The sequence below is a fragment of the Bison bison genome, unplaced genomic scaffold (genome assembly GCF_000754665.1).
Source record: "Bison bison bison isolate TAMUID 2011002044 unplaced genomic scaffold, Bison_UMD1.0 scf7180017864466, whole genome shotgun sequence".
NCBI lineage: Eukaryota > Metazoa > Chordata > Mammalia > Artiodactyla > Bovidae > Bison > Bison bison.
The window spans coordinates 8,914,337-8,939,576 of NW_011495027.1; the positions used below are offsets into that span (position 1 = coordinate 8,914,337).

A 25,240-nucleotide genomic window follows, 5' to 3' on the forward strand; every position below is an offset into this window, starting at 1 on the left:
TATAAATATTTTTTAGAATACACCTTTCAGTAAAACAGCTAGCTGTTACAAATAGGAATGAGACAGAAATACAACAGACTATGAGCCCTCAAAAAGAACATCCAACTGCTATACTGCAAACTACAACAGTTGTGTCTAAAGAACTAAACCAGATCAGTGAAAAGCAAATCAATAAACAATATGATAAATTCAAGCCTGCTTTCTGAGACAGCTTTATACACAGCTTTGTACACAGATTAGCTTTATATACAGAAGAAAAATAATTTACTTTGGGTTCTAACATAAGTCCTTTTGCCACTTCTACCTTTCTGCCCATTATATACATAATTGCTTCAGTAAATTTCATTTTCTTTTTAATTCACTACACAAATGACCTCAAAGAATGAAGTTTTTTTCTTAGAAACATCTGAAGCCTCTATGGTAAAGAACTAACACTGTAACTAAATTAACATTCATCACCAAAATATTGTTATCTGCTATCATCCTTCCCTACCCATTTAGTCAAAAGCCCTATTTCATCTGTTTTGTTCCTACCTGATTGTTGCCATATTTAGGGTAAAGTCAAACCTAATACAAGGGCCACATTACACACATCCAGAATAAGAGGCATTCTAGAGTGTGTGTATACACACACACACACACACACACACACACACACACACACACATATATCCCTTCTAGAGAAAATTTCTTCTCCATCTAGTTGATCTGTATAAGGTGGGCAGGCCAATGGTAGCTATGAGCTCATTCAGGAAAACAGCAGGGATTAAAATGACATGAACAGATGAGTCAACATTCCTGGCACCATTAACAAGCTGATGATGGAGATAATGCCAGTGGTGATGTGGGAAGAAAATACATATGTTCCAAGAGGCGCAGAGGTGTGAGATGAATAAACAAACTCAATTCTAGTTGCTGCCATTATCCTTCAAGGCCCATAAGCCCCAAGCACACAAAAGACTGTGCAATCAGCATTTTCTTCCCCTCAGCCCCAACTAAGGGGGTGAAGAGAAACATTTTAGCTTGTATAAAATAAGGATGTGGGTTTGGGGAAATCATTTGTTGAGAACCTAAATTGTTTTTTTTCAGTGTATACTTTTCTCTTTGCAAAAAGTACTTATAAGACAGACTTCGTGGGTGTACAACTTGTGCAGTCACATAGCATCCCAAACATGGTTTAATGCTCTGTTGTTACAGTCTTGATATTCCTAATAATTTCTGAACATGAAGTACTATAATTTCATTTTGTACTGTATCTTGCAAATTATGTAGCCAGTTCTAGATCCTGAGTAGCAACTACCCCAAATGAGAAAGGCTAACCTCAGTTCCACCTCTTGATCTCTTGGCCCATAAAAAAAAAAAAAATACCTATTAAGAGAAAAAACTGTTAAATCCCACTCTCTGTAGCCCATTAAAAATGGAAAGGACGTCCCTACTCCCAACAGCAACTCTTTGGTCCTACCTACCAAAAACAAACCATAAATAAACCAGTGCCATAAACAAACCAGTCATTATTCCCAAAATGTACATATAAAGCAGCTTAAGTAGTTCATTGTTATGAAAGCAATGTTCCCCTTCCAACTGGAATTAAACATATATAATTCACAACTAGCAACCTCAGAAGTATATTTTCACCATCATTCTCCCTTGATATTTTCACTCTAAAACTGGATTTATTTTTAGTGCCCTAAGTTACTTCCATTAATTTTTAAAGTTTCCATTCTCAATAATGAAAAACAGTAACTAACCTAGGATCACAGAGCAATTATGGCAAAGTTAATTAGGTACTACACAATTTAACATTTTACTTGGAAGAGGATGAAGTGAAAAATATTTGAAAAACTGATTTCCTTTCCTTCAAGTTTATGGCTTAGTATCAGTCTAGAGGATTCAGGTGGCTTGAGTTTGCCCTACAAAGTACGAGGCTGTATTAATATTAATGGTAGCAACAGCCTTATGTGCTTGGTTCAGAGAAGTTATCTACTTGGGACGAGAAAAAGTACATATATTCAGTATCTAGAAACCTCTGCTATTTCAAAGTAGAGGGAATGACTAGTAAAATAATATTTGAGTATTATCAGTGCAAAGGGGAAAGTAAACATAAATATGAAACTTTATCACACATTTTTATAGACAGAAATTGCAGGCAGACTAGTCTTGCTGCTAAGTCACCTCAGTTGTGTCCGACTCTGTGCGACCCCATAGACGGCAGCCCACCAGGCTCCCCTGTCCCTGGGATTCTCCAGGCCAGAACACTGGAGGGGGTTGTCATTTCCTTCTCCAATGCATGAAAGTGAACAGTGAAAGTGAAGTTGCTCAGTCGTGTCCGACTGTTTGCGACCCCATGGACTGCAGCCTACCAGGCTCCCCTGTCCATGTGATTTTCCAGGCAAGAGTCCTGGAGTGGGTTCTTTCTAGGTTGCAAAAAGCTAAAAGCTAATAATACCCCAGGTACAAATTGTTTATTGTTTAGTTAAGAGTAAACAGGAAAGCAAATATATTTTACCTCTCTGTGGTAAAAGATAAGAAAAAAACCTTAAAATTTCTCCTTAAGGTAGGTTGGATTTGCATGCTGTTTTACTAAACACAATAGGCACTTAATATCAATCTCTTATCTAAGACTAAGACATACCTAAAATTGGAATAGACATTAAAATAGATAATGACAAATCTGTTCTAAATCACGTTTAGAATCACCTGAATACAATCCCATTCCCTGGTCTCTAAAAGTGTCAGTATTTCCAAATTATCATTTCATATTTATTGGAATTAATTAAGTGATTGTTCCTGTAAAAATGAGTTAAGTAAGGAAATGACCTTATTTAAAACTTTGTTAAATTATCTTTACTATAATCATGTTCAAATAGAGCTCAGAATAATTATAATAGTAAATCTAAATGTCACAAATCCACAATCTCAATAGATCTTTTAGCTTTTTATCATTTTGAAGTATTTTTTACACTCCAGCCAAAATCTAAACTATTATCAAACACAGTGTTGACTAGGTAATTTCTAGTTTAACTAACTTCTAGCTAAGGCCACAATTAAACACACTGCTGGACACAAGAATTAACCTTATTCCTCAAACTCCAGACACAACAAAGAAACAGTAAACCTCACTTTTCCACTTCTTACTTTAGTGAGGGACCACCAGTCTCAACAAGCCATCCTCTTGCTCTAACCTCCAAAAGAGAAAATCTGTGTATTATTTTACTATTTCCATAAAACCACTTAAAGTAGATTTATCTACAGTTTACGTCTGGCCAGGAACATACAGTGTTATTATAAAATCTACTACATTTTAATCCATATTCATATTATAAACAGCATTCAAGAGATTTATGTTAGAATAGAAATCATAGCAAACATAACATGAGAACTGAGGTTATAAAGATATCAGACAAGTTTAAAAATTCAAACATAAAAACTGTCAGATCCAGATTAAATCAACTGTTAAGAAAAATCAAAACTCAGAAAATGAGTAAGCCACAGAACTGACAGGAATGCTAGAAGACTAGTTAGGACTTTTATGAAAAACAAGATATTGGTCAAAAAAGATTATCAGTCAAACAGAGTTCCTAAACTGTATAACCTATGACCAGTAAAAAAGCAGGCATCATAAAACAGAAATATTTTATGCTGCTGCTGCTAAGTCACTTCAGTCGTGTCCGACTCTGTGCAACCCCACAGACAGCAGCCCTCCAGGCTCCCATTTTATGCTATAATAATACAAAACTCTTAGGCTCCATTCTCCTAAAAACAAATGTACTGGTTCAGTTAAGTGTGATTGTTTGCTTTGTTAACAGTAGACAGCTAGATAATGATGTGTTACTAGATAAATGATGGCCAGAGAATGAAGGTTATCCTTCTCTTACCGAACTCCCCAGTAGCAGATTCATTAACTGTACTGGTATAACCATCTTCTCAATAACAAAGCTTACAACTCTGAGCCATCTCCATCTTTCCTCTTACTCTTCTAACTCTAAATAATCTGCCAAGTTCTACTTAATTAAATTCCACAATCTTATCCATGCATTTTTATTTCTCCTTTACTTTCCAACTGCCATTATCCTGAATCAGGACTCTTAAAATGAACTCATCTACAATTTCTCCACTTCCCCACCAAATCCTTTAATTTTTATTTAAAAAGGAGTTTTAAAAGTTTCACACAAATTCGTTTAAAAAAGTCTTTACTGGCTGCTCAACAAAACTAATTCCAACACTATGGGTTAGCATTCTATATTATCCTTTACCTGTCCAACTCTATTCCCTTTTTCTGTTTATTTCTGTTTATTTTCTGTATGTTTATTTAAAATACCTGTTTCTGGGTATTTTAAATAAACATCTCACACAGTTCCAAGTTGTTTCTTTGCAGGTATGCTCCTTCCCTTCCCCAACTCCCATTTCCGTTTCAGTTAACAATCTTTCAAGGTCCAAATCAGATGCAATTTCCAAAAGCCCTGCTTGGCTCTAGTCTAGCTGAAAGGAACTTCTTCATCTGAACTTCCTCAAGTATTTCATGTACACTTATAACTTGGCACTTAACATGTGTTTTACTTATACCATACTGTAACATCCAATTTATCTCTTTAGTACTTAGCATAATACACAAACCACCTTTAAGAAAATGTTAATTGAGTTAGTGAATAAATCAGCCAATCACCTTTTTGCATTGTGGGCAAATAGCCCAATTTTTGCTGGCCTATGGAACAATTAGCATCCATTAAGGTGATTCTAAATACTCAAATAATTAAATTATACTCAGGCCGAAATAAGAATAACCGTTTAGAAACACCACCATCGCAAAGTGGTTAGGATGAAATCAACTTTGACACTAGTCTTCCATTACCTAGAAAATTTTCTCAACTTGAACAATTCACTATGTGGCTAATCCTAAATAAATCATACATTACTGTGCAGACAAATATACAGATATATACCCTTAATGAAGAGTAGTACCGCAGAGATAAATTATAGCCAGGAAATTACAGAAATCCATCTTTCAGTGTCATGAGGAACACTTTTTTTAAAACAGAAATTGGAACATGTCATTTCCTTATTTAAAATATTCTTCAGTGACTTCTTAACATTTTTAGCAAGCACTCAAAGTATCAAACCCCACCTTTCTGGCATTATCATCTTCCCAAACACCTATAACTAATTCTCCCAAAAGAAAAACTCCTGAATTCCAAATTCCATCCCTTTATCCCATACTATGTTGTTCTCTTTACCTGGAATGTCCTACACTTCATCTCTTCTTCCTCAATCTACTCAGCCTTCACACTCAGGGTCTAGCTGAAACCTCACAAAGCCTTCTGTAACAGTGTAATTTGTCCTTGTCCTACCAGATCACCATCATTATGTTTCTGCAGTTGGAGTCCAAGTTCTTTATAGCTTCAGAGCTAGCACAGTCCTGGTACAAAAGTTAATGACTAAAATTTTTATTGAATGAATATGACTGCTGATTTTTCTTACCCATATTAAACATTATATACCAGCATGAACTATCTTTTCTTTTTTTCTTTTTCTTTCTTTTTGAGGCTCTATCTAACAATGAAACAAACAGTAAAGGCATCAAGGAAAAACAAACCCAATTTAATTCCCAGCTCCCCTTGAAAGGAGGCCTAGACTAAAGAACTTGAACTCCTACAGAACATGAAGTAACATACGACCCACTGGTTTGCTTAAAAGTGGATGGCATGAATAATAAAAATGACTTTACTAAAAAAGAATGTAGATACATTACATTAGTGGTGTTGACTGAAAGGACTGAGTATAAATTCAAGTTATTTTTTTCCTCATTGGAAAAGTGATTCTTTAATTATAATGATGAGTCTGTTGTTGTAGAACAGCAACGATCATGCTTTATTTTCACAATGTTATCATGGGAAGTATTCTGAAGATAATGAAATGAAGCTTTCCTCCCAAATATCTGCATATGTAAAACTATTTTTCTTGCATTAATTTTAAGTATCTAGAAATTCCCAATTTATTAATACTTTAAATGCTAAAGGTGAGAAGTTGATTAAAAAACATGATCTACAGATAAACATTTGAATATGAGTAAAGAAAATTCACTTGCTGCCACAGAGGAGTGTTATGATTTCCAAACTACTATTATTGTTGATTCTAATCAGTATTAGTTTCTAAACGAGACACTTAAGAGAAGTGTTTTCAGTCTGTGGGTACTGGCTTCTCACTGGGTAGAAATCAATTCACTGGGTCATGACCAGTATTAATTTTTAATGAGAAAGAATACAACAGAAAATATCAGAGTACATCAAACTCAATTCAGGTGAGTGAATGAGTGAACAAGTATATATATGTATGAATGTATATATGTATGAATATATAGGGTCAAGATGTAAAATGGAATTCCAATAAAAATACTGAGTATCACTGTTGTGTTTTCTTCTTTTTAGGAGATGACAGATTGCTGTTACCACAGAAAAGCATCATACAAACATGCATTCATCTTAGATATATTTCCTTTCACAACATTCTCTCTACCTGAACTCCAATTATTTTCCTTTCTTTATCTGTCAAAAATTCACTTTTACTTTGACCTCAAAAATTTTTTACTTCCAAATACAGATTAAGTTGACACAATTCACTTTATCTTGAATAATTTCAAATATTAAAAATTTTAATAACCAGAGTGACCCTATAATTTATTGTGCAATCCAGTACACTTATGAGTGAAAGAGGCACTATTACTCAGTCACTGTTAGTAGCTTAGTAAATATACCGTTTCAAATACTGCCAATATAAAAAAGATACCATTTAACTAATTAAAAGATTATTAAACACAAAAGCCAATAAAGTAAAAAAGTCCAAAACCATTTAAAATAAATTGCATGAAATTTCTAATTTTTAATGAAAATTAATAATGTTCTTATTAGACTATACAAAAAATCAACCAGGAAAAAAATCTGTATGGACATGTAGAACAATCTATAGAGAACAAAACCTGAAAAAGAAGTCTACCAATAATAGTATAGTCTATATTAACTGGAAAAAATTACTGAATAAGAAGTATATCTTGAATTTACCCACTCCAGTACTCTTGCCTGGAAAATCCCATGGGCGGAGGAGCCTGGTAGGCTGCAGTTCATGGGGTCGCTAGAGTCGGACACGACTGAGCGACTTCACTTTCACTTTTCACTTTCATGTATTGGAGAAGGAAATGGCAACCCACTCCAGTGTTCTTGCCTGGAGAATCCCAGGGATGGGGGAGCCTGGTGGGCTGCCATCTATGGGGTTGCACAGAGTCAGACACGACTGAAGCGACTTAGCAGCAGCAGCAGGATATAAAGTAACCCTTTAGAAATAACCTCTTTAGACAAAAATCCACTAAAAAACAGTAAAACAGCTTCATGAATGATTATTCACAACTGAAGGCACATGGAAATCATTAACAATTTATTTGAACCTGCCCAATGGATGATAAACTAGGTCAGTTCTGGGCAAAATTTAAATCTGTGAAGTTTACTCCTTTTTGACAACTGAACTCTGTTCCTAGTATGCCTACTTCTTTCATGTCCTTAATTTCCAAACTTTCCTACCTTCTTCATTATTTCCTTTTACTTAAATTAGGATTTATATCTGTGATCATTGAAATGAGTTTGGTGTTACATAATTCTGGCATCTTGTAACTGTTTTACACACACACACACACACACACACACACAAAGACTTCTTAGGGCTCCAGATTCCCCCAGTTCTGTATTCTTTGCACTTCATTTTTAGTTAGCATCTCCTCTTTCTTAGTTTTTACCAGAGGAAGGGCCCATGGATGAAAACCTTCAATGGTTATCATCTATATATAAAGCCTACATATAGAAAATATTTTATCTATGGATGATAAAATACATGTTTCTGGGATGGGGGTCAGAGTGAAGTCTCAAAAATGTCAATAACCACCTCCCCAAAAGAATAAAGAACTATCACATTAGAAGTATTTGAGTCATCAGTAAATAAATTTTTGAGAAACAGAGGAGCATCCTTTTCATTCTCTTCAGGATAGTTGGAATATTTCTCTTTCTCAAAAAGCCACCAGTTCCCAGAGACAAGGCCAGGAGCTGGTGGCTTCTAAGAAGGCTTGGGAGTTTATTCTACTAAAGGAATCAAAGCATGCCTTGATCATTTCATCAAGGATCTATGGTTTTTCTTCCAAAGTAGGCCACATAATTAAAAATACACATCAATCAAATCTGCTTGGACTAGGAGAACAGAGGTTTCAGTTCTACTTATTTTCCCTTTATGTTGTTTCAATTTTGTGATATACCTGGATTAAGGTAAATTAAAAAAAATTGATTCTGTAGTTTATTCCTCAAAACAGCATCTACGTATTCTTAAAAAATAATGCCTTTTACTTATATAAATTGATGAATGCCTTACTTACTCAGCGGAACCCTCAGGATAATAGGCTGGGACCATTATTTTATACCAGTGAAACTGATATGGAAGAAGAGAATAAGTATGTGGAGTTTATAAATATAATACAGAATTCTCCACTTAGAACACAAAAAACAGTAATAAAGCTGATAAAAACTTCTTATTGGCATGAATAAGCAGCAAAAATATCTTCTATGTAGCTCTACTGGTCAAGATTTTTAAAAGCAGGGGAAATGTTTCAGAATTTCCAAGGGACCATGGGATTTTTATATTTTTTAAGAGTGGATGGGGGCTGTGGAAAATACCACCTTCCTTCATCTTTTCATTTCCCTTCTCTTTGCCCTTGGACTGCCTAATACACACTTTTATATTTTTAACACTTCTGATGGATATTTTGGTTAGTATTTAATAACATTTAAACATAGCATCCCCTTTCCTGATGCCCACAAAAATGTATCCCCATTCATCTTGTATTTTTTCCCAACTAATGAAATTTTTTAGATGATAAAGTGTTCATGAGAATGCACCCTCGGTCAATGGAAGGTTATGATCAGTTATTTATTAGCAATTAATACTATGTTCTGAAGGATTTTCAGATGAGATAAAGGCATTTTTTAATGGACTACAAAATCTAGACTGGAGAGACTCCCCCCGACCTCCACGCCCCGTGAATATTTATGTAATGTGCCCAAACAGTCAGAATGGAACATTTTCTAAAGTCATCTGAAATCTAATGCAGGCCTAACTCATTTCTTGGGATAGGCCTGTATTAGATTGCATGTTCTCTCTTTTTTTTTTCCTTTCTTTCTTGATCACACTATGCAGCTTGCAGGATCTCAGTTCTTCAACCAAGAACTGAACCTGAGTCATGGCAGTAAAGCCCAGATTCCTAACCACTAGGCCATCAGGGAACTACTCTCCCTGCTCCTTCTAATTAGACTCTTCACCAGAATACTCCTCACCTTGAACCCAACTTCACTTTTAGGATTTTCCATTGCTGTCACTCTGTACATGGTAAGTAACAGTGATTAAAAACAAAGACCTCGGGATAACACAGCCTTGATTGAAATTTCAAGTCTGCTATCAGCCGCATAAGTTTTGGACAACTTGCTTAAGTTCTCTAAATCTCTAGTTTCCTATAAAATACAGATCATTATAACACGTACAACTAAAATGGTGGTTGTGAAGATTAAATGTTATGCATGTAAGTTGCATGCAGCATACTGTCTAATGCATAGAAGTGTTCAATATAAATTAGTGGCTATGATAACAATAATGATTTCCTGCTTCTACAGCCTCTTATTTTTACTGTCCCCTGCCTCTAATGTCTGCAATCACCTTTCAAGACTGATGAAGCTAGAAGTAACTAAAATGTCACAGTATGAGGACTAATCCAGTAAAGTAAAGCTCACTCTACTTCCCTCCTTTTAATATAAATGGTCAGTAGTCACCCCAAGTCAGTGATATATTAAGTCAGGATAAAGCAAAGAAGCAGAAGAAAGACACTAGTGTGACTACAAGTGCTTCTTTGGTGGCAAGAACATACTGAATGTAAGCCATAGGAAGACATGAGGAAGAATAAAAAAAGCTGGATAAACAACTAGAAGAAAGCAGAAGGCAGTGATCTAAAAGAGCAAGAGAAAAAGCCTGGAAAGAGATTTTTAGGCAAAAGGATTTATGTAGATCTATTTAGAAAAGAGAGTATTTTAAGATGTCAGAGAGATGGAGTTTGCTAAAGCAAGGTTGCTTTAAAGGCTACAAACAAAATGAGCAAGGCATTCCATAGGATTTAAGAAGCAGTATTACATATGAGTAAGCTAATAAAATTTTCACAAGCTAGCCATATGAAAAGGTATCTGCAAGGTTGGGCTAACCAACCAAAAATAACACAGAAATGTGCATGGTAACATTTATGTGCATAGCTATATTTATTAATGCTAAATATAGCTTAGGGGCATTAAATGAAAAATTTATTCAGTCATAAACACAGGCCATTATTAAGGCTAGCCCCTTCAAAAAGTTGATCTATAGATTAATGAAGACTTGTTCGTTTGCTTATTTTTCTAATCTAGCTACGTATCTGAAATTTCACTATAATATCCTTGCCAAATAAAGCATTTCCCTAAGCTAGAATTCTTTTTTACCAAAGAGAGGTGTCTTACTAGAATCTACTAACAAAAATAAATGTAAAAATATTATAATTTAAAAATCAATAAAAAGAATGTAGACTCAAAAGTTTCCACACCTCTATTGGGTTACTTTTTCCTCAAATCAAGCCAATAAGAGCTAAATGAAAAAAAATAAATTAATTAAAATTATATCCAATAGTTTACAAGTTGCTGAAATTTAATGTGTGTTCAGACTCAACTGCTGCTTACAAAAGAAAGCTATAAATATCATCTGAACTAGCACCAGTCTGGTGAGGGAAAAAAAAGTGTATTGTATCAAACAGACTTGCTGTGTTATCTGTTCAAACATACCTGTACCAGTCAAAAGTCCAGCACTCTTCTTTCGTGCATAAGCGCGTAAGTGGTTGGACAGGCTAACAGCACTTGTAAACGTCGTATTGCAATGCACACATGTTCTAAGCTTCACAGGCATACCTATCATTCAAAAGAAAACTATAATCCAGTTCTCACTTCAAAAAGTGAAATTTTCTTAGGTAAAAGCGTGAAGAAAAGTACCACAATAAAGATGGTTTTAAAAAACGTTCAATGAATTAGCTTAAGATATGGAGGGGAAATTAAGTTAACTATTATTAGTTTGTAGTTAGTATTTAGAGGCAACCCATGCTCTTTTGGAAAGGGAGAAGAGGAGTTGTCTTGAACCCCTGAGTATCTTTGGATTTAATACCTATTATCACTTTCTTGCAGATTTCTGTGTTACGCAGATCATTTCCTAAACCTAAAATACAATCCTGTGATTTGAATTGCACAGTTCTGTTGAGAAGTTTCAAAGTTTACAACATTATCAATAAAAAAAAAAAATTAAAAAGTCTAGTTGACAAAGTGGTAATTAAAGTGTTTTACCCACAAAACCGTAAAAGGCTCAATACTAAATTAGGCTTTCTGATGAAGGCTGGGAGAAAAGGTGGTAAAACACACCACTGAACAGCTGTTAGACACAACATTTTATTCAGGGCATTTTATGTTCATTACTCTGAATGCGCAATCAATAATGAAAGTTAATGATCTGAAGTTTTTTCCTAAAATCTTTGTGCTAAATAAATGATCAACAAGCTAACATCTCAGTCATCACAGTAAAGAAAACATGTTGAAGCAATAAGAAACTCCTATCTTCTCAGACAGCCCTCACGCTCCCAACACATTTCAACTGGTTTTTTTCAACAAATATTGTGATAGCCACAGATACACTTTCCCCTCTCTGAAGTGTACTACACCTTGGCCAACATAACTGCCGCATCTTGCTTACATTTTATCCCTCTGAAAAATGTTGAAATATTAGCTTTGAAAGACTCTCTTTGTACAAAAGAAAGACCCCTATTAACCAGAAGCCCATACAAGATAAATTGTTTTTCAGACCACTTACGATTCAAGACAATCTTTCCTCAAATCAAATCTGCATTACAAATATTTAGAATATCCCAATGTCTGCCCAAAGTAAACAAATCAACATTATAGTAATTTTATTCATTATTAATTCACTGACAAGTTACTTTTACCTTCAACCTAGGGCTAAAATTATGGTATCATCTAAACTCATCTTCAGCATCCTTAACATCCAAAAGAAACCTATACAGACACAACATTTCTCTAGTCTAAAACCAGACTTAGCAATACCAAATAAAGCTTGGCAACTTTATCTGCCACATCATTTGCCAACTCATACAAAATATTCCTTTGAAAAGGAAAAACTATGGGTGCACAACCATTAGGTTAAACCATCTGTTCTGTTCAAATAGAACGTGTTGTTAAAATCTAAAATCCCAAATAAATGTTTTATACTCCCAACAGTCCTCCAAAACCAAACTATCTCACAATACAAGGAGGAATTAGAGAGGGAGGAAGTTTCTTTGGGTTAATGGCAACACACGACAAACACCAATCCATTCTGTTTGTTTGACCTACGCAGGAGGAAAACCTGGACAACTACAATCTTGAAAACAAAAATCACTCTGGAGCACTGGCAAAAATATGACAGCCTTTTCAGTAACACTATGCTTCTGAACAATGTCAACCTCCCATCCAAAGAACCATCACCCGTCCATGACAAATTTTATTTTTATTGATCAGTTTTTTGTTTTTGCTTTTGTTCTCACCTTGCACTGTGACCAAGAAATGAGGCACAGAGACTCCAATGCTGATGAACATCAACTGATGATTTATCTAGAAATAACAGTGTAACCAATCTCTGTTCTGCAAAAAAGCAGCTTAAATAAAGGATTCTGAGAAAGTATTTTATATACATGTTCCACTAAGGTAAACATAATTGTGTTTAAGTTATGTAAGATAGTCATAAATGTCCTCTTACCTGAGTGCATAGTGAAGTCCATTTTTTGTGGCTGATACATCAGTGGACTATCTTCATTTAGTGGAAGAACACATTTCTGAACAAACCTCTTTCTTGCAGTTTGATTATGGATCTTTTGAGGAGAAACAGAAGAATTCTTTTCTTCTCCCATCCTTTTATTTTTAAGCAGTTCTATGAGTGTAAGAGACTGATTCTTTTTTCCACCGGGCAGTTCTGGTTTAGTTTCATCATATTCATTTAAGAAATTCAGCCCTTCTTCCTCTGATGCAGACACTGATAAAGCTTCAGTCTTTAGGCCATTACGGTATGCTTCAAGAGGTATAACATTTTGAGATAGAAAGTCATCACTCGATGCAAGTTTTTGAGCTACAAATGGTCGAGGAATAATACGACGACTGTTCAATGCCTTTAAGATTTTTTCATATTTTTCTTCATTTTGCATCATCTCATTCAGAACACAGATTGGAGATTTGTGAGCATCCCACTTGGTCTTTCCAAGTCTTTTCAGGTGGCCTCTAACATGATTTGATAATCCAATTTTAGTATCAAACCAACCACCACAGAGCTGACAAGTGTGTTCAGAAGTGGTTTCAGACTTCTCTATAGCTAAAAAAAAATTTTTAAGAGTAATATCAGAATTTTTTTATAAATTGAACTCCTCAAAACAAATTAACTCTGAAATACGAAATTATGTGATTCTAATGAAGGTCAAATTTGAGCAAAACCTTCAAATCCTTTGAATTCGAATATGGACATACTAGCCCAAATTATCCACGTGAAAACTTACCTTTTCTAACTCGCTTAATAGGTGTTCCTGTGCCAGTTCTTTTGAAATGCTGCATTTTGTCACTTGTGGCTATTTGTTCTGGTGATACAACATGGCGGGCTTCATAGCTTAATCCTGCTCTGTGAAGATGTCCCCTGACATGATTTGACAACCCAACACCTGTTTCAAATGTTGCTGGGCAGTAAGGACACGATTTCTTCTCGAGAGACAAATCAGTCCAGTGAAAAACAGAACTATGCTTTGACAATGCAGTTTCTGCATTTTCTAAATGCTGAGGATCATGAATCTCATGCAAAAAGTTATTGGTTCCACCATCTTCATAATATTCAAAATAAAAGCCATCATTCTGATCATAACTAAGTGTAGCATTTTCCCCAGACTGTTGACCTTCCACCTTGCTTTTAAATAGAGGGAATATGTTTACATGTTCTTGATTAATATCATGATAGGTTTCATCTTCTATAGTCTGTGTAGTGTAGTCACCTAGCTCAACATTGTCCCAGGAACTTTCATCTTCTGTTTCATAGCTATCTTTCTTTTCGGTAGAATTAAGTTTTTGCAAAACAACAACGGTCATCTTATGCAAGAAATCTGGATAGCTATCCAAGTCTTCTCCTCCAACAGAACTTTCCTTCTTAGATTCCTTAACTACTCTCTTTACAGCTACACGCCTGTGGTCTTTGAAGCCTTCTGGCCTTTTGGTGTCAGAGTTATGAGGGTCTGAAATAAAACTATTGTTGTGAGAATTACTTGATGAAAACAGATGTAAAGAATTTAATGAACTAGCTTCCTCTTTTTTGAAATGCAGAGGATATGATTCACCTGATTTTTTGATCATTCTGTAGTTTTCATATTTATGTCTATATAAATAGTTGCTATTTGCCTTGGCATTAGATTTTTCTTTTGCTGTCTGATGGAAATACTTAGGTTTTTGGTCAATGCTGCTTTTAATCATAACAGTCTTGTGAGGAGAACTGTTTTGACTGCACACATTTACACCTGACTGGGCAATGCTTTTCCGAGCCTTTTGTATTCTGTGTGGCCGTTTATGGAATTTTGAAAAATTACTTGATTGTGAGGATGATCCAAATGTTCGCTTTACATCTTGTTTTAAAGCAGAGTTCTTTGGAAATGTTGTTGACTGTTGTTTAGTTAATGGTTTAGGACTATCAGTATCTATAGGTTCTTCAATTATGTCACTTTTTCTTTTATCAAGCCCAAGAGGACTGCCAAATGAATCAATGCATGATGATGAATGCAAGTACTCCATGTGTTTTTTAAAAATACTCTTGACTGAAGTAGTAAAAGGACACATCTTACATATATAGGTAGCCGATTTTTTGGATGATCCTATAATGGGGTCTTTCATGAATGCTTTTTTGTGTGTTTTTCTCTGGACTACATCAGAACTGACAATAGGGCATTTTACCACTGCTCCATGGGCAATTCCTCGATGGCATTCCAGCTCATTTTCTGTCACTGCCATAAAGTTACACTCTTCACAGCAGTAGTACCTTTTATCTTTTTCATGGGTTTTAGCATGTTGCACAAATGTTTTAGGGCAATTGGTACCAAACACACACTGAGGGCATTGTAATCGTGCACTTCTTCCTTCATCCTGAAGTTCTTTCAATTCACGTATTTCCTCCATCAATTTCTGTCTTCTTTCTTGGTGAATAATCATATGCTTTAGCAGTGAGTTACGATCTCGAAATGTCCGTCCACATTCTCTACAAGCATATGGCCTTGGGACATTAAGATGACGAAAGTGACTATTCCCATCTAAATGATACATCATATGCCTGTGGAGATGCTTTTTCTCCCTAAAATTCACATTGCACTTTGTACAGGGGTAGAATGATGGCTCTTCGGTGCTGAAAGTAACGGGTGACTCGGAATCACTTTCTTCACATTTCTTTTTTAAGGTATTTGAAAGAAAAGTGCTAGTATGAACAGGTGAACTGTCTTCTCCACACTTATCTGAGTTAAAAATTAGATGTTGAAAAGTATCCACGGATTCCAAGTCTTCATCAGCTGATTCAGGTTTCACTTGTGATAATGCATATGTCCGTGAGTCTATTGCTTGCACATCTTCATTCTGTTCCATAAAGTCTACTTCTAGCATTTTTGACTTATTGGGTACACAGTTAGAATCACTAAAGCAATCTTCGGTATAACGAGTTATCTTGCTTACATCCATTTTTCGCTTTCTCTTTTTTTCCAGACCTACTTTAGAGTGAACTGGAGCTTTATCTACTGTGTCGTCATTAGTTATAAGAAATTGAATGAACTCTTTTTGGGGATCCCAGTTTGTATCATTGTCTGACCTAAATTCATCTGTACCTGAGGAAATTCCTGTTAATGTACTGACACAATCATTTTTTACTAATAAATCTTCACTATCCTCACCCACCTCTACTTGATTTATTAAAGTGCTATCTGACTTTATACCACTCCCTACTGAATTCTGAATGTCACAACCAATTGAAGCAGAGGTAGGTAGTTTTTTAATGGAATGGGTTGGATTCTTAGCATGTGCTACATCTGATAATAAAAATAAAACTTGATGTTGACTTGCTTTCTGTGGTGTAGACAGCTGAAGATCGGCTGCCACCTTCAAACCTGAACAAGATTCTGTTGTTGGCTGATCCACAGGCTGTCCAGTGGTTAACGAAACACTGCCTTTATTCATATTGGAAGTCTTAGTTAAGGAGGAGTGTGAAACTGGTCCATTAACAGCAGCTCCCTTAGGCAAAATAAAGTTTTCACTAGAAACAGTAGGAGCACCAGCATGTATAAACAGAGTAGACTGGCCTCCACTTAAGGCTTTTTCAGATTTGTCCTTTGACAGTTCTTCAGGCAAAGTGAATGTATTGTTTTTCTGAAATGATGCTTGACAATCTTTTGGTTTATGAACTCCACTCTCTTTGTCTGATATAAAACTGTTGTCATCTAGGAGTTCTTCTTTAGCACCAGTAACATCGGTGTTTATCTTCAAATCATCCATATTGTTGGTAAGCCCATTTAACACATTTAGTCTAGAAAATGGAAAAAAAAATTTTAGATTTGCATGAAAGAAAGATTATCCTTAGAACGCATGGAGAGTTGAAAGTACACGTTTTTAGTCGCTTAATTCTACTCATTATATTAAGACCCTAATAATTTTTCAAGAATGAAGAAACACTTGAAGAAACTGCAAGATTTTTAGTGTTGCAGAGGTTAATTTTTCCTTTGAATTAGGCAACAACACCCCCCAAACTGTATATATACAAAATGTGTAGAGCAAAGCAACATAAACACACACACACAGACACACACACACAGACACACACAATATAAATGAATATGCTACAGACTGAAAAAAAATCTAAAATCTTATATATGAGATTGTTAATAAAAAGAAAATTATCTTACCTAAGTAAATTTACTGTGGACATTCTACACTAGAGAATAATGTAAAGTGTTACATATTACACAAAAGTAAAACTTTTGTCACTTAAAACTCCATAAAGGTAACAAAACAACAATCAGTAAAGAAGCTTACTTGAATGTACTTATGTGCTATCAACAACAATGACTAATGTATGAAACTGTATTTTTTAATTTAAAATAAGACTGTTCTGCTCTCAGTATTTCACATTCTCCTAAAATTCTACTAATTTAAAAAACATTTCATTCACTGGGTTTCATTCTATCCTTATGTAAATTATCCTTCATTCTAAATTTGTAAAGTTAAAATCAAGAAGCTTTATGCTTCTTTAAACTTTCGTAACTTGAGTCCCCAAATTCAAAGCATTCCCTAATAGGAAGCTATCCCATTTTATGATCTGACAGTCTACTGCAATGATCTAAAAGTTGTTACTCTAATCTGAAAACATCATAAATGTATGGTAAATTCTTCCATTTATTTCATATAAAATGTAGATAATATTTTCTAGGCATTTAAAAAAAAATTTCTAATTGAAGGATAATTGCTTTACAGAATTTTGTTGTTTTCTGTCATACATCAACAAGAATCAGCCATAGGTACTAAATGCTTTTGATAATATATTTAACTGTTATGAGAGGACAGCAGAATATTTTAAAAGAAGACTTCTGAAAGTTTGGAAGACAAACATTCAATGGCTATAAATACTGCCCCCACTATTAAGAATTTCCTTGTAGTCTGTTCTTATTTTGCTTTTAGAAATGGTCACACTATATAGCCATTACCTTGGAAGAATGTAAGCTCTTTGAGGGTAGGGATAGTGAACTCTTAGAACCTAACAAGATACTTGGCATAGGTGCTCAGGAATATTTGTTGAATAAAGCACTAATGTGGTAAATGAATAAAAGCACAACTGCAAAATCAATTCAAAAGTTTCTGAAAACTAGTTTTCTTCTTATGAAATTTGGGTATCTCATTTAAATATTGGAAATTCCATCAAGTTTCTGATTTCTTAACTCAGCAGTTATAGCAAGGCTTTCAAAATATCTAATAATCATCAAGTGCAATTTACAAACCTGCTATTTGGCAACCCCACATATTTAATTATTTGAAGTACTGGCATAATATTCCATATTTCTTTTCCTTTTGCACCTAGTATTAAGTATAATTTATTAATGTTACAAATATTTATTGAGCCCCTACTATGTGCCACACACTGCTCTAGTAATAGGGGTTCAGTAGCAAACGTGCCAAACAAAGTTCCTGCTCTCATATAAAGAATAAAGTCTATCTTTTTCTTTTATAGTATTCTTATTTGTATAATGAGTAATTTTATTTAGAACAGCAGGAGCTTTAATTGCTATTTAGAAATGAAAACATTTTCAATGAAGTTTATTATTTCTAATTTATTTTATATACCAAATATATATTCTGTAAAACATTAAATCTAGTTAAAGAATCAAAGAACTGCTTCTAAGTATTTTCTTCTTATTTCACAACTTAAAGCAGCTCTTATAAATATGACCTTATACCTTCCACAAGATATGTTCTTTAATACAACAAATACTACAAATATCTTTCTTTGGCATTATCACTTATACCAACAATTATTTTTCTGACCTTCATAGGTCTTAGAATTCTGTTTTGAGATTGGCAAATTTCCACAGTAATAAAAACAGACTTCAAATAAGATCATATTCAATGATATCACTCCAAAATGGTGCTAATGCAGCACCCAGCAGGAGTTTCTACATCACATACACAGAAGTTAAAAATGGGCAGCGCATAAACATGTGTTAGGAAGGAGTGTGCAAATGTCAATGAAAAGGAAAGCAAATCATAATGCTATACTACTACTCATTAATGATGTTTCTTATTAAGTAGAAAAAGTAAAACGCCCAAATAGGAACAACCACATAAATCAGAAATGGACAACAAATCTTTCTTTTTAAAAAATTAGCCTGTAAGACACTTACTTTCTATTCCAACTTATTATAATCATAGAGGTAGACAAATATATGCTCAGTCAATCTGAAAGCCTATATTAGCTTTTCTCAACAGGAAGCAACGTTGCTAACAAAGTGGTAAATTCAGTGTTAATGAGTGGCTTCACTGTTACCACCTCAGAGGTAAAACCTTCCATGTTCCACGTTCCACCCATCTGTTCTGGTGTTAGAGGTTCAGAGATGGAACAGACGTTTCCCATTTAAAGCAACTTCATTGGTACCCCCTGAACAGCAGGGTGACAAACTATGAGAATATCCATGTCGGCTTGGAGATTGCATTCTCATTACTAGAATGGCTTTATAAGAGCTTCCATAAATTGGAAGATATCAAAGTGTTTTGCTCAAAAACAGAGTATATATGTATAACAAATTTTTTAACATACAAAATACATGTGGTAAAAGATAAAATTGAATATTGTGAAAATATAAAATGAGGTCTTTAACAATCAAAGTTTTCTTTTACATCTACTTAGTGAAATGTACCTTACTTGTCTCCAATAGACTATCTCTGCTCAGAAATAGAGGAGTCATTCTTTTTAAGAAAAAAATTTTATTAGTACATTAATATTAAAAATCACATCAGTCTAAAAATATGCTATAAGAAACTGAATAAGTAAGCTAGTATTTTAGCAACCATAAAAAATCTTCTTGGCTTAATTTTCAGAATATATTTCTAAAAATGAAAAGATACATTCAAGATACATTTTTTCTTAACAGCATTCAAGACTCAAAGCTATTGCACTGAGATACAATAAAGAATAATGGATCATCAATATGTGTTGCACTGATCCAGAATTTTGACATCATAAATTATTTCCCTACATTCAGGACATTTATGGAGGAGAATCCAGGCAAGAAAACATTTTTTGACCTATAAACTAATTTCACACACTCTCAAACAGATTTTTCAACAATCTCTATACAGTTAAATACATACAACAGAGTTATAAATACCAGCTTATGTCAACATAACAAAGGGACATATCTGAAGGTAGGCATTATTCATTAAGTTTAAAAAAAGAGAAACTACTAAATTAAAATAAACAAATTAATGTTATATTGTTTGGCCTCTCTAAATTTCAATGAAATTGCTGTATCAATTAGAATCTTTTTATTAAATGTTTAAATACTATCACTGTGTCCTCCTCCATGTAATCACATAACTATAGAATTTTTCTTTTAACTGAATTGTAAACTGTTATTTAAAAAATTCACACACTTAATGAAAAGCTGCAAATGGAATTTTAAATCTACATAAAACACATTTCAGGTTCTAGGAAATCATAATGAGTTCTACAGCTATAACTGCCTGTAGTTATATACTACTAAGAGCATTAAAAAAAAAAGTACAAAGGTCAGATCTGTCTTCAAGATGACAGATCATCACTTATATGCCTCAAGCTAGACTTATTGTCTCAGAAATCTCAAACATCAGTATTTTTGCAAACTATCAGCACTTGCTATAACACCCTCACTACACTACATCTTGAGGTTACTACAGAAGAAATGAGGTGATAATTGCATATTAACATAATTATTCTGTAATCCCTCTGAGCAAGCTTCCTAGGTCACTCAGTAATTCAGATTAGATACAACCTTCCTGTCATCAAATCTATGCTGTCCACTTTCTGTTCATGAATAATTCTTTTTTTGATAGAAAATTAGCTTAATTTCATTCTTTTATGTACATTATTAATTGTATTTATTGTAAGTACGTTAATATTTTGTGGGTACTTATTACATAATGCCAACCTTTGTCATGAAGTATGATTTCTCACAAAATACAGTACAATTTGCCCTCATTTCTACATTAGTTCATTAATAACTATATTGCATAGCTATAAATAAATTATAATGTTGCCCATTAGCTGAGTTACAGTTAGGATCTGTCAGATTTTTACAAATCCCATGTTCATTGAAATTATCCTTGAGAACACATGACAACTTCAGTTAGACATACATGAGGTTGGGTCAACTGTCATTCTAACTCCATAACAAATCTCAGTTAACTGAAACATTAGACCTAAAATTACTTCAGTATTTAAGCCAGATATACTATACACAATATACGAATATTATATATATATATATACACACACACACACACACACATATATATATACCTGTCTCACCTAGTGTACAATCAAGTGAAGACAGAGTGTACTGTATATAACCATAGCATCCAGGTAGTATCCTAAGTGGGATGTCACATTGAGAGGAAACTCTTAAAAAAAATAGTGAACATTCATAAGGGTATCCAGCATATAACATAATGAATGCAGAGAAAACTTGGTATGTTTAACCAATTTGCCAATACAATTAACAATCTTCAAATGTTTTAAGGTTTGGCATATAGAAGGAATAATATATAATCAATATGCTTGAATCATAAAGATGTGGTTTTATCTCAAGATTAAGAAGTAGAAACAGGATTTCAAACATTCAGCATTTTAAATGGCTGTTAAGAGTGAATTGAATGACTCAGCAGGCTAGATTATTTGTCAGAACACTGTGGAAGGAAATATGGCATTGGAGATGGGACAAGATGTTTTCTAAGGCCCTTTCTTATATATACTATGCATGTTTACTATTTGGTTATTACACTATTAACACTTTACATTATTTGAAATAATGAGCTAAAAACAAAAGTTAAATATATACTGCTGTTGCTAATTCACTTCAGTCGTTTCCGACTCTATGCGACCCCATAGTCGGCAGCCCACCAGGCTCCCCCGTCCCTGGGATTCTCCAGGCAAGAACCCTGGAGTGGGTTGCCATTCCCTCCTCCAATGCATGAAAGTGAAAAGTGAAGGTGAAGTCACTCAGTTGTGTCTGACTCCTAGCGACTCCATGGACTGCAGCCTACTAGGCTCTCTGTCCATGGGATTTTCCAGGCAAGAATACTGGAGTGGGGTGCCATTACCTTCTCCTACTGAACTTTAAAAATATTCTCTAAATTCAAAATTACTTGAAATAATCAAGTTACCTTGCAATATGTTGATAAACTGATTCTTCAACAATGAATTATGGCATTAAATGACTAGCACATTGAGGTCACAGAGCTATATGCATCATGAAAACTCCACTTACAGAGGTATTTTCTATTGACATCACCAAAAATAAAAAACACTGGTTACATAATGCTTTCTTGACAGCAGCATGTGGCACTGCCATGACAAACTAATGATCTAATTCTACCACCTAACACAAAATTACACTGAACTTGTTGAAGAGTTATGTTCCTGATACCATGTATTATCCTCATTATTTAATAGGAAGATGTTACAAATAGTAAGGTACTAAGCCATAAACATGTAATAATACAAAACAATTCTTATAGCAAAGTACACTAAATATTACACATAGCTTGACACATCTCAAGAAGCTGCTATATGGCAAACTGAAGCAGGTTTATGCAAGGAGGATAAAAGAAGAGGGCCCACAAAGGTGTAACTTTAACAACCTGGTAAAATCATATAATAATGAGAAGCAACAGTAGTAGAAAAAAATGCACATTCACTAATAAAAGATTAATTCTGTAATGAGGAATTCTGCAACCGGAAGAGGCAAGGTAATAAACTGCAGCTGCAACCAAAGGAGAGCATTAAGTCATATTCAGCACAGAATGACTGTCATGTTTTTGAGCTTTCATATATAGTTAGAACAAGGTAAGTCATCATCTCAGTTTTGACAGGGTAAAGGACACACATATTCACATAGCTCCAACAAGAACAAGTCATGTCTTTTTAAAAATTAACATGAGCAAGTTCCTTCATATGACTTTCAAACCAATCAAACTTTTGACCACAGTTTTATATTAATAGTTAACAGCAGTCAAAAATGCATCAATGCCACACTACTAGATAATGTGTCAACTCTGTCCTCCACCAAAAGAGTGTTAAACTGCCATAAATCATTTTATTTCAGGTCTTTCAGTATTCTTCAGTCTATGATGAGCTTCCTATTTCTGCTTAATTTTGAGACATTTTATAAACCCACCATATCCAATAAGTGCAAAAGAAGTACAAGTGTTAGAAATCCTAGGAAGACAGACATACAATTATAAGAAGTGAAAATATAGATAATAAAAAAATACCCAAAGTGGTAAGATTAGTATTATAGATGCATATGGAATGCTTCAGAAAAGAATTCTTCAAGGGCAAAGAGAAATTTACCATTAAAAAGTTACTGTGCCTACACATTTGACAACAATCAGCAAGAGACAAGGAACATGAGAAAGGAAATTTTTGAGGACAGAATCATAATCAATGTCAGATGTCTTTTTGTTTAGTGGTTATTAGAAAAGGCTAGGAATTTGTTCAAAAACTCAAAAATTAAGAATATTCTGGACTTCCGTGGTGATACAGTGGATAAGAATCCACCTACTAGTGCAGGGGACATGGTCCAAGAAGATCCCACATGACGCATAACAAGTAGGCCCATGCGCCACAACTACTTAGGCTGCTCTAGAGCCCAAAACCCACAACCTACTGAGCCTGAATGCCAAAACTACTGAAGTCTGTGCACTCTAGTGCTCCAGAACTACTGAGCCTGCACGCTGCAACTACTAAACTCCTGAGCCTAGAGCCTGTGCTCTGCATCAAGAAGCCACTGCAATGAGAACCCTGCACACTGCAACCAAGAGTAGCCCCACTCACTACTGCTAGAGGAAAGTCTGCATGCAGCAAGGAAGACCCAGGGCAACCAAAACAAAAAAATAATAATAATAAAGACAAATAAAATAGAATGTTCTAAGGGCTGCTGTTGAAACTTCTACTCTAGTCACATACGATTCTACAGGATTAATGTCCACTGAAGTAAGCACATCAAAGTTAGTGACATGACTGCAAATGCAAACAACTGTGGCTTTGAAAGAATTCCTTACAACAGTTGAAGAAATAATTGTATCTTAATATACTGCCTGGAACACAAGAAATGTTACATTAGTTTATTTCTAATGCTCAAACTAGAGAAGGGCATGGCAACCCACTCCAGTATTCCTGCCTGGAGAATCCTCTGGACAGAGGAGCCTGGTGGGCTACAGTCCATAGGATCGCAAAGAGTTGGACATGACTGAAGCAACTTAGTAATGGTCAAACAATTTTGGTAACTCTTTCAAATTCAAAGCTTCACATACTCAACTGATTGTACGTTAAAAAAATTTGTGGATTTTAATGGTTAAAGTAAAACTCTCATTATAAAAGTTCCATTAATTCATTTGGCAATAATATATTAATTAATCATATTTAAGAAGCACAAAATTATTTAAGGCCTAGTGGGAAGTAAACAGGAACATTTGTACCTCTGGAGAATAAATTATTTCCCTGAGTTACAATTTAATTTTATTGAAAGGGGAGTTCAGATCATAAAATAATTCTGTAATAAGCACTTAACCTTTCACCTATAATACATTTAAACGCTATTAAATAAATTCAAATTTACATATATTTCGATGGGAAACTGTCACACTTTCATTGAGAACTAGAAAAATGAAACAAAACTAGAAGTTTTATTTTCTATAAAATAATATTTTTATTAGACATAAATTACTGAATTTACCATTTACTCAACTTATCGTTTTTCTTTTCTCTGAAATCAGCCTCAAGGGACTTCTCTGGTGGTCCAGTAGTTAAGAATGTGTCTTTCAATGCAGGGGACACAGGTTTGATCCCTGATCCAGGACAATTCCACATGCCATAGAGCAACTAGGTCAGTGCGCCACAACTACTGAAGCCCATGCGCCCTAGAGCCTACGCTCCGCAGGAAGAGAAGCCACCGCAATGAGAAGCTCATACAAAGCATCTAGAGAGCAGCCCTCACTCACCACAACTAGAGAAAGCCTACACACAGCAATGAAGACCCAGTGCAGCCAAAGGCAAATAAATAAAATAAAATCAGCCTTCAAGATTCCAATTATCTTCTGAGAAAAAGATTCCAAGGTAACCACTACTCTATAATTATCTTCATTCAGGATGGTAAAAAATCCAAATATAAGAAATTTGCTTTCCTTTAAACAAGGTATGCACCTCTATTTTTTTCAAATATTTTTAAAATTATTTTAATTGGAGGATAATTACTTCACAATATTGTGATGGTTTTTCCCATACATCAACATGAATCAGCAATAGGTCT

General features: G+C 34.5%; 1 protein-coding gene across 30 annotated transcripts in view; it reads right to left on the minus strand.

The window, feature by feature from the left end:
* Nucleotides 1-25,240, minus strand: part of ZNF644 (zinc finger protein 644) — a 99,867-nt gene that overhangs the window by 6,072 nt on the left and 68,555 nt on the right. For 20 of the 30 annotated variants that reach the window (XM_010860403.1, XM_010860407.1, XM_010860386.1 and 17 more), the window contains 2 exons: nucleotides 13,676-16,713; nucleotides 12,889-13,494 (listed from right to left, as the gene is read on the minus strand). The exons of 9 other annotated variants lie outside the window; for them this stretch is intronic. In XM_010860403.1, coding sequence (XP_010858705.1) covers nucleotides 12,889-13,494; nucleotides 13,676-16,713 — 3,644 coding nt within the window. Of the gene's footprint in view, nucleotides 1-7,670; nucleotides 11,001-12,888; nucleotides 13,495-13,675; nucleotides 16,714-25,240 lie in introns of those variants that run through there. One more of the 30 variants, XM_010860406.1, reaches the window with a different exon arrangement.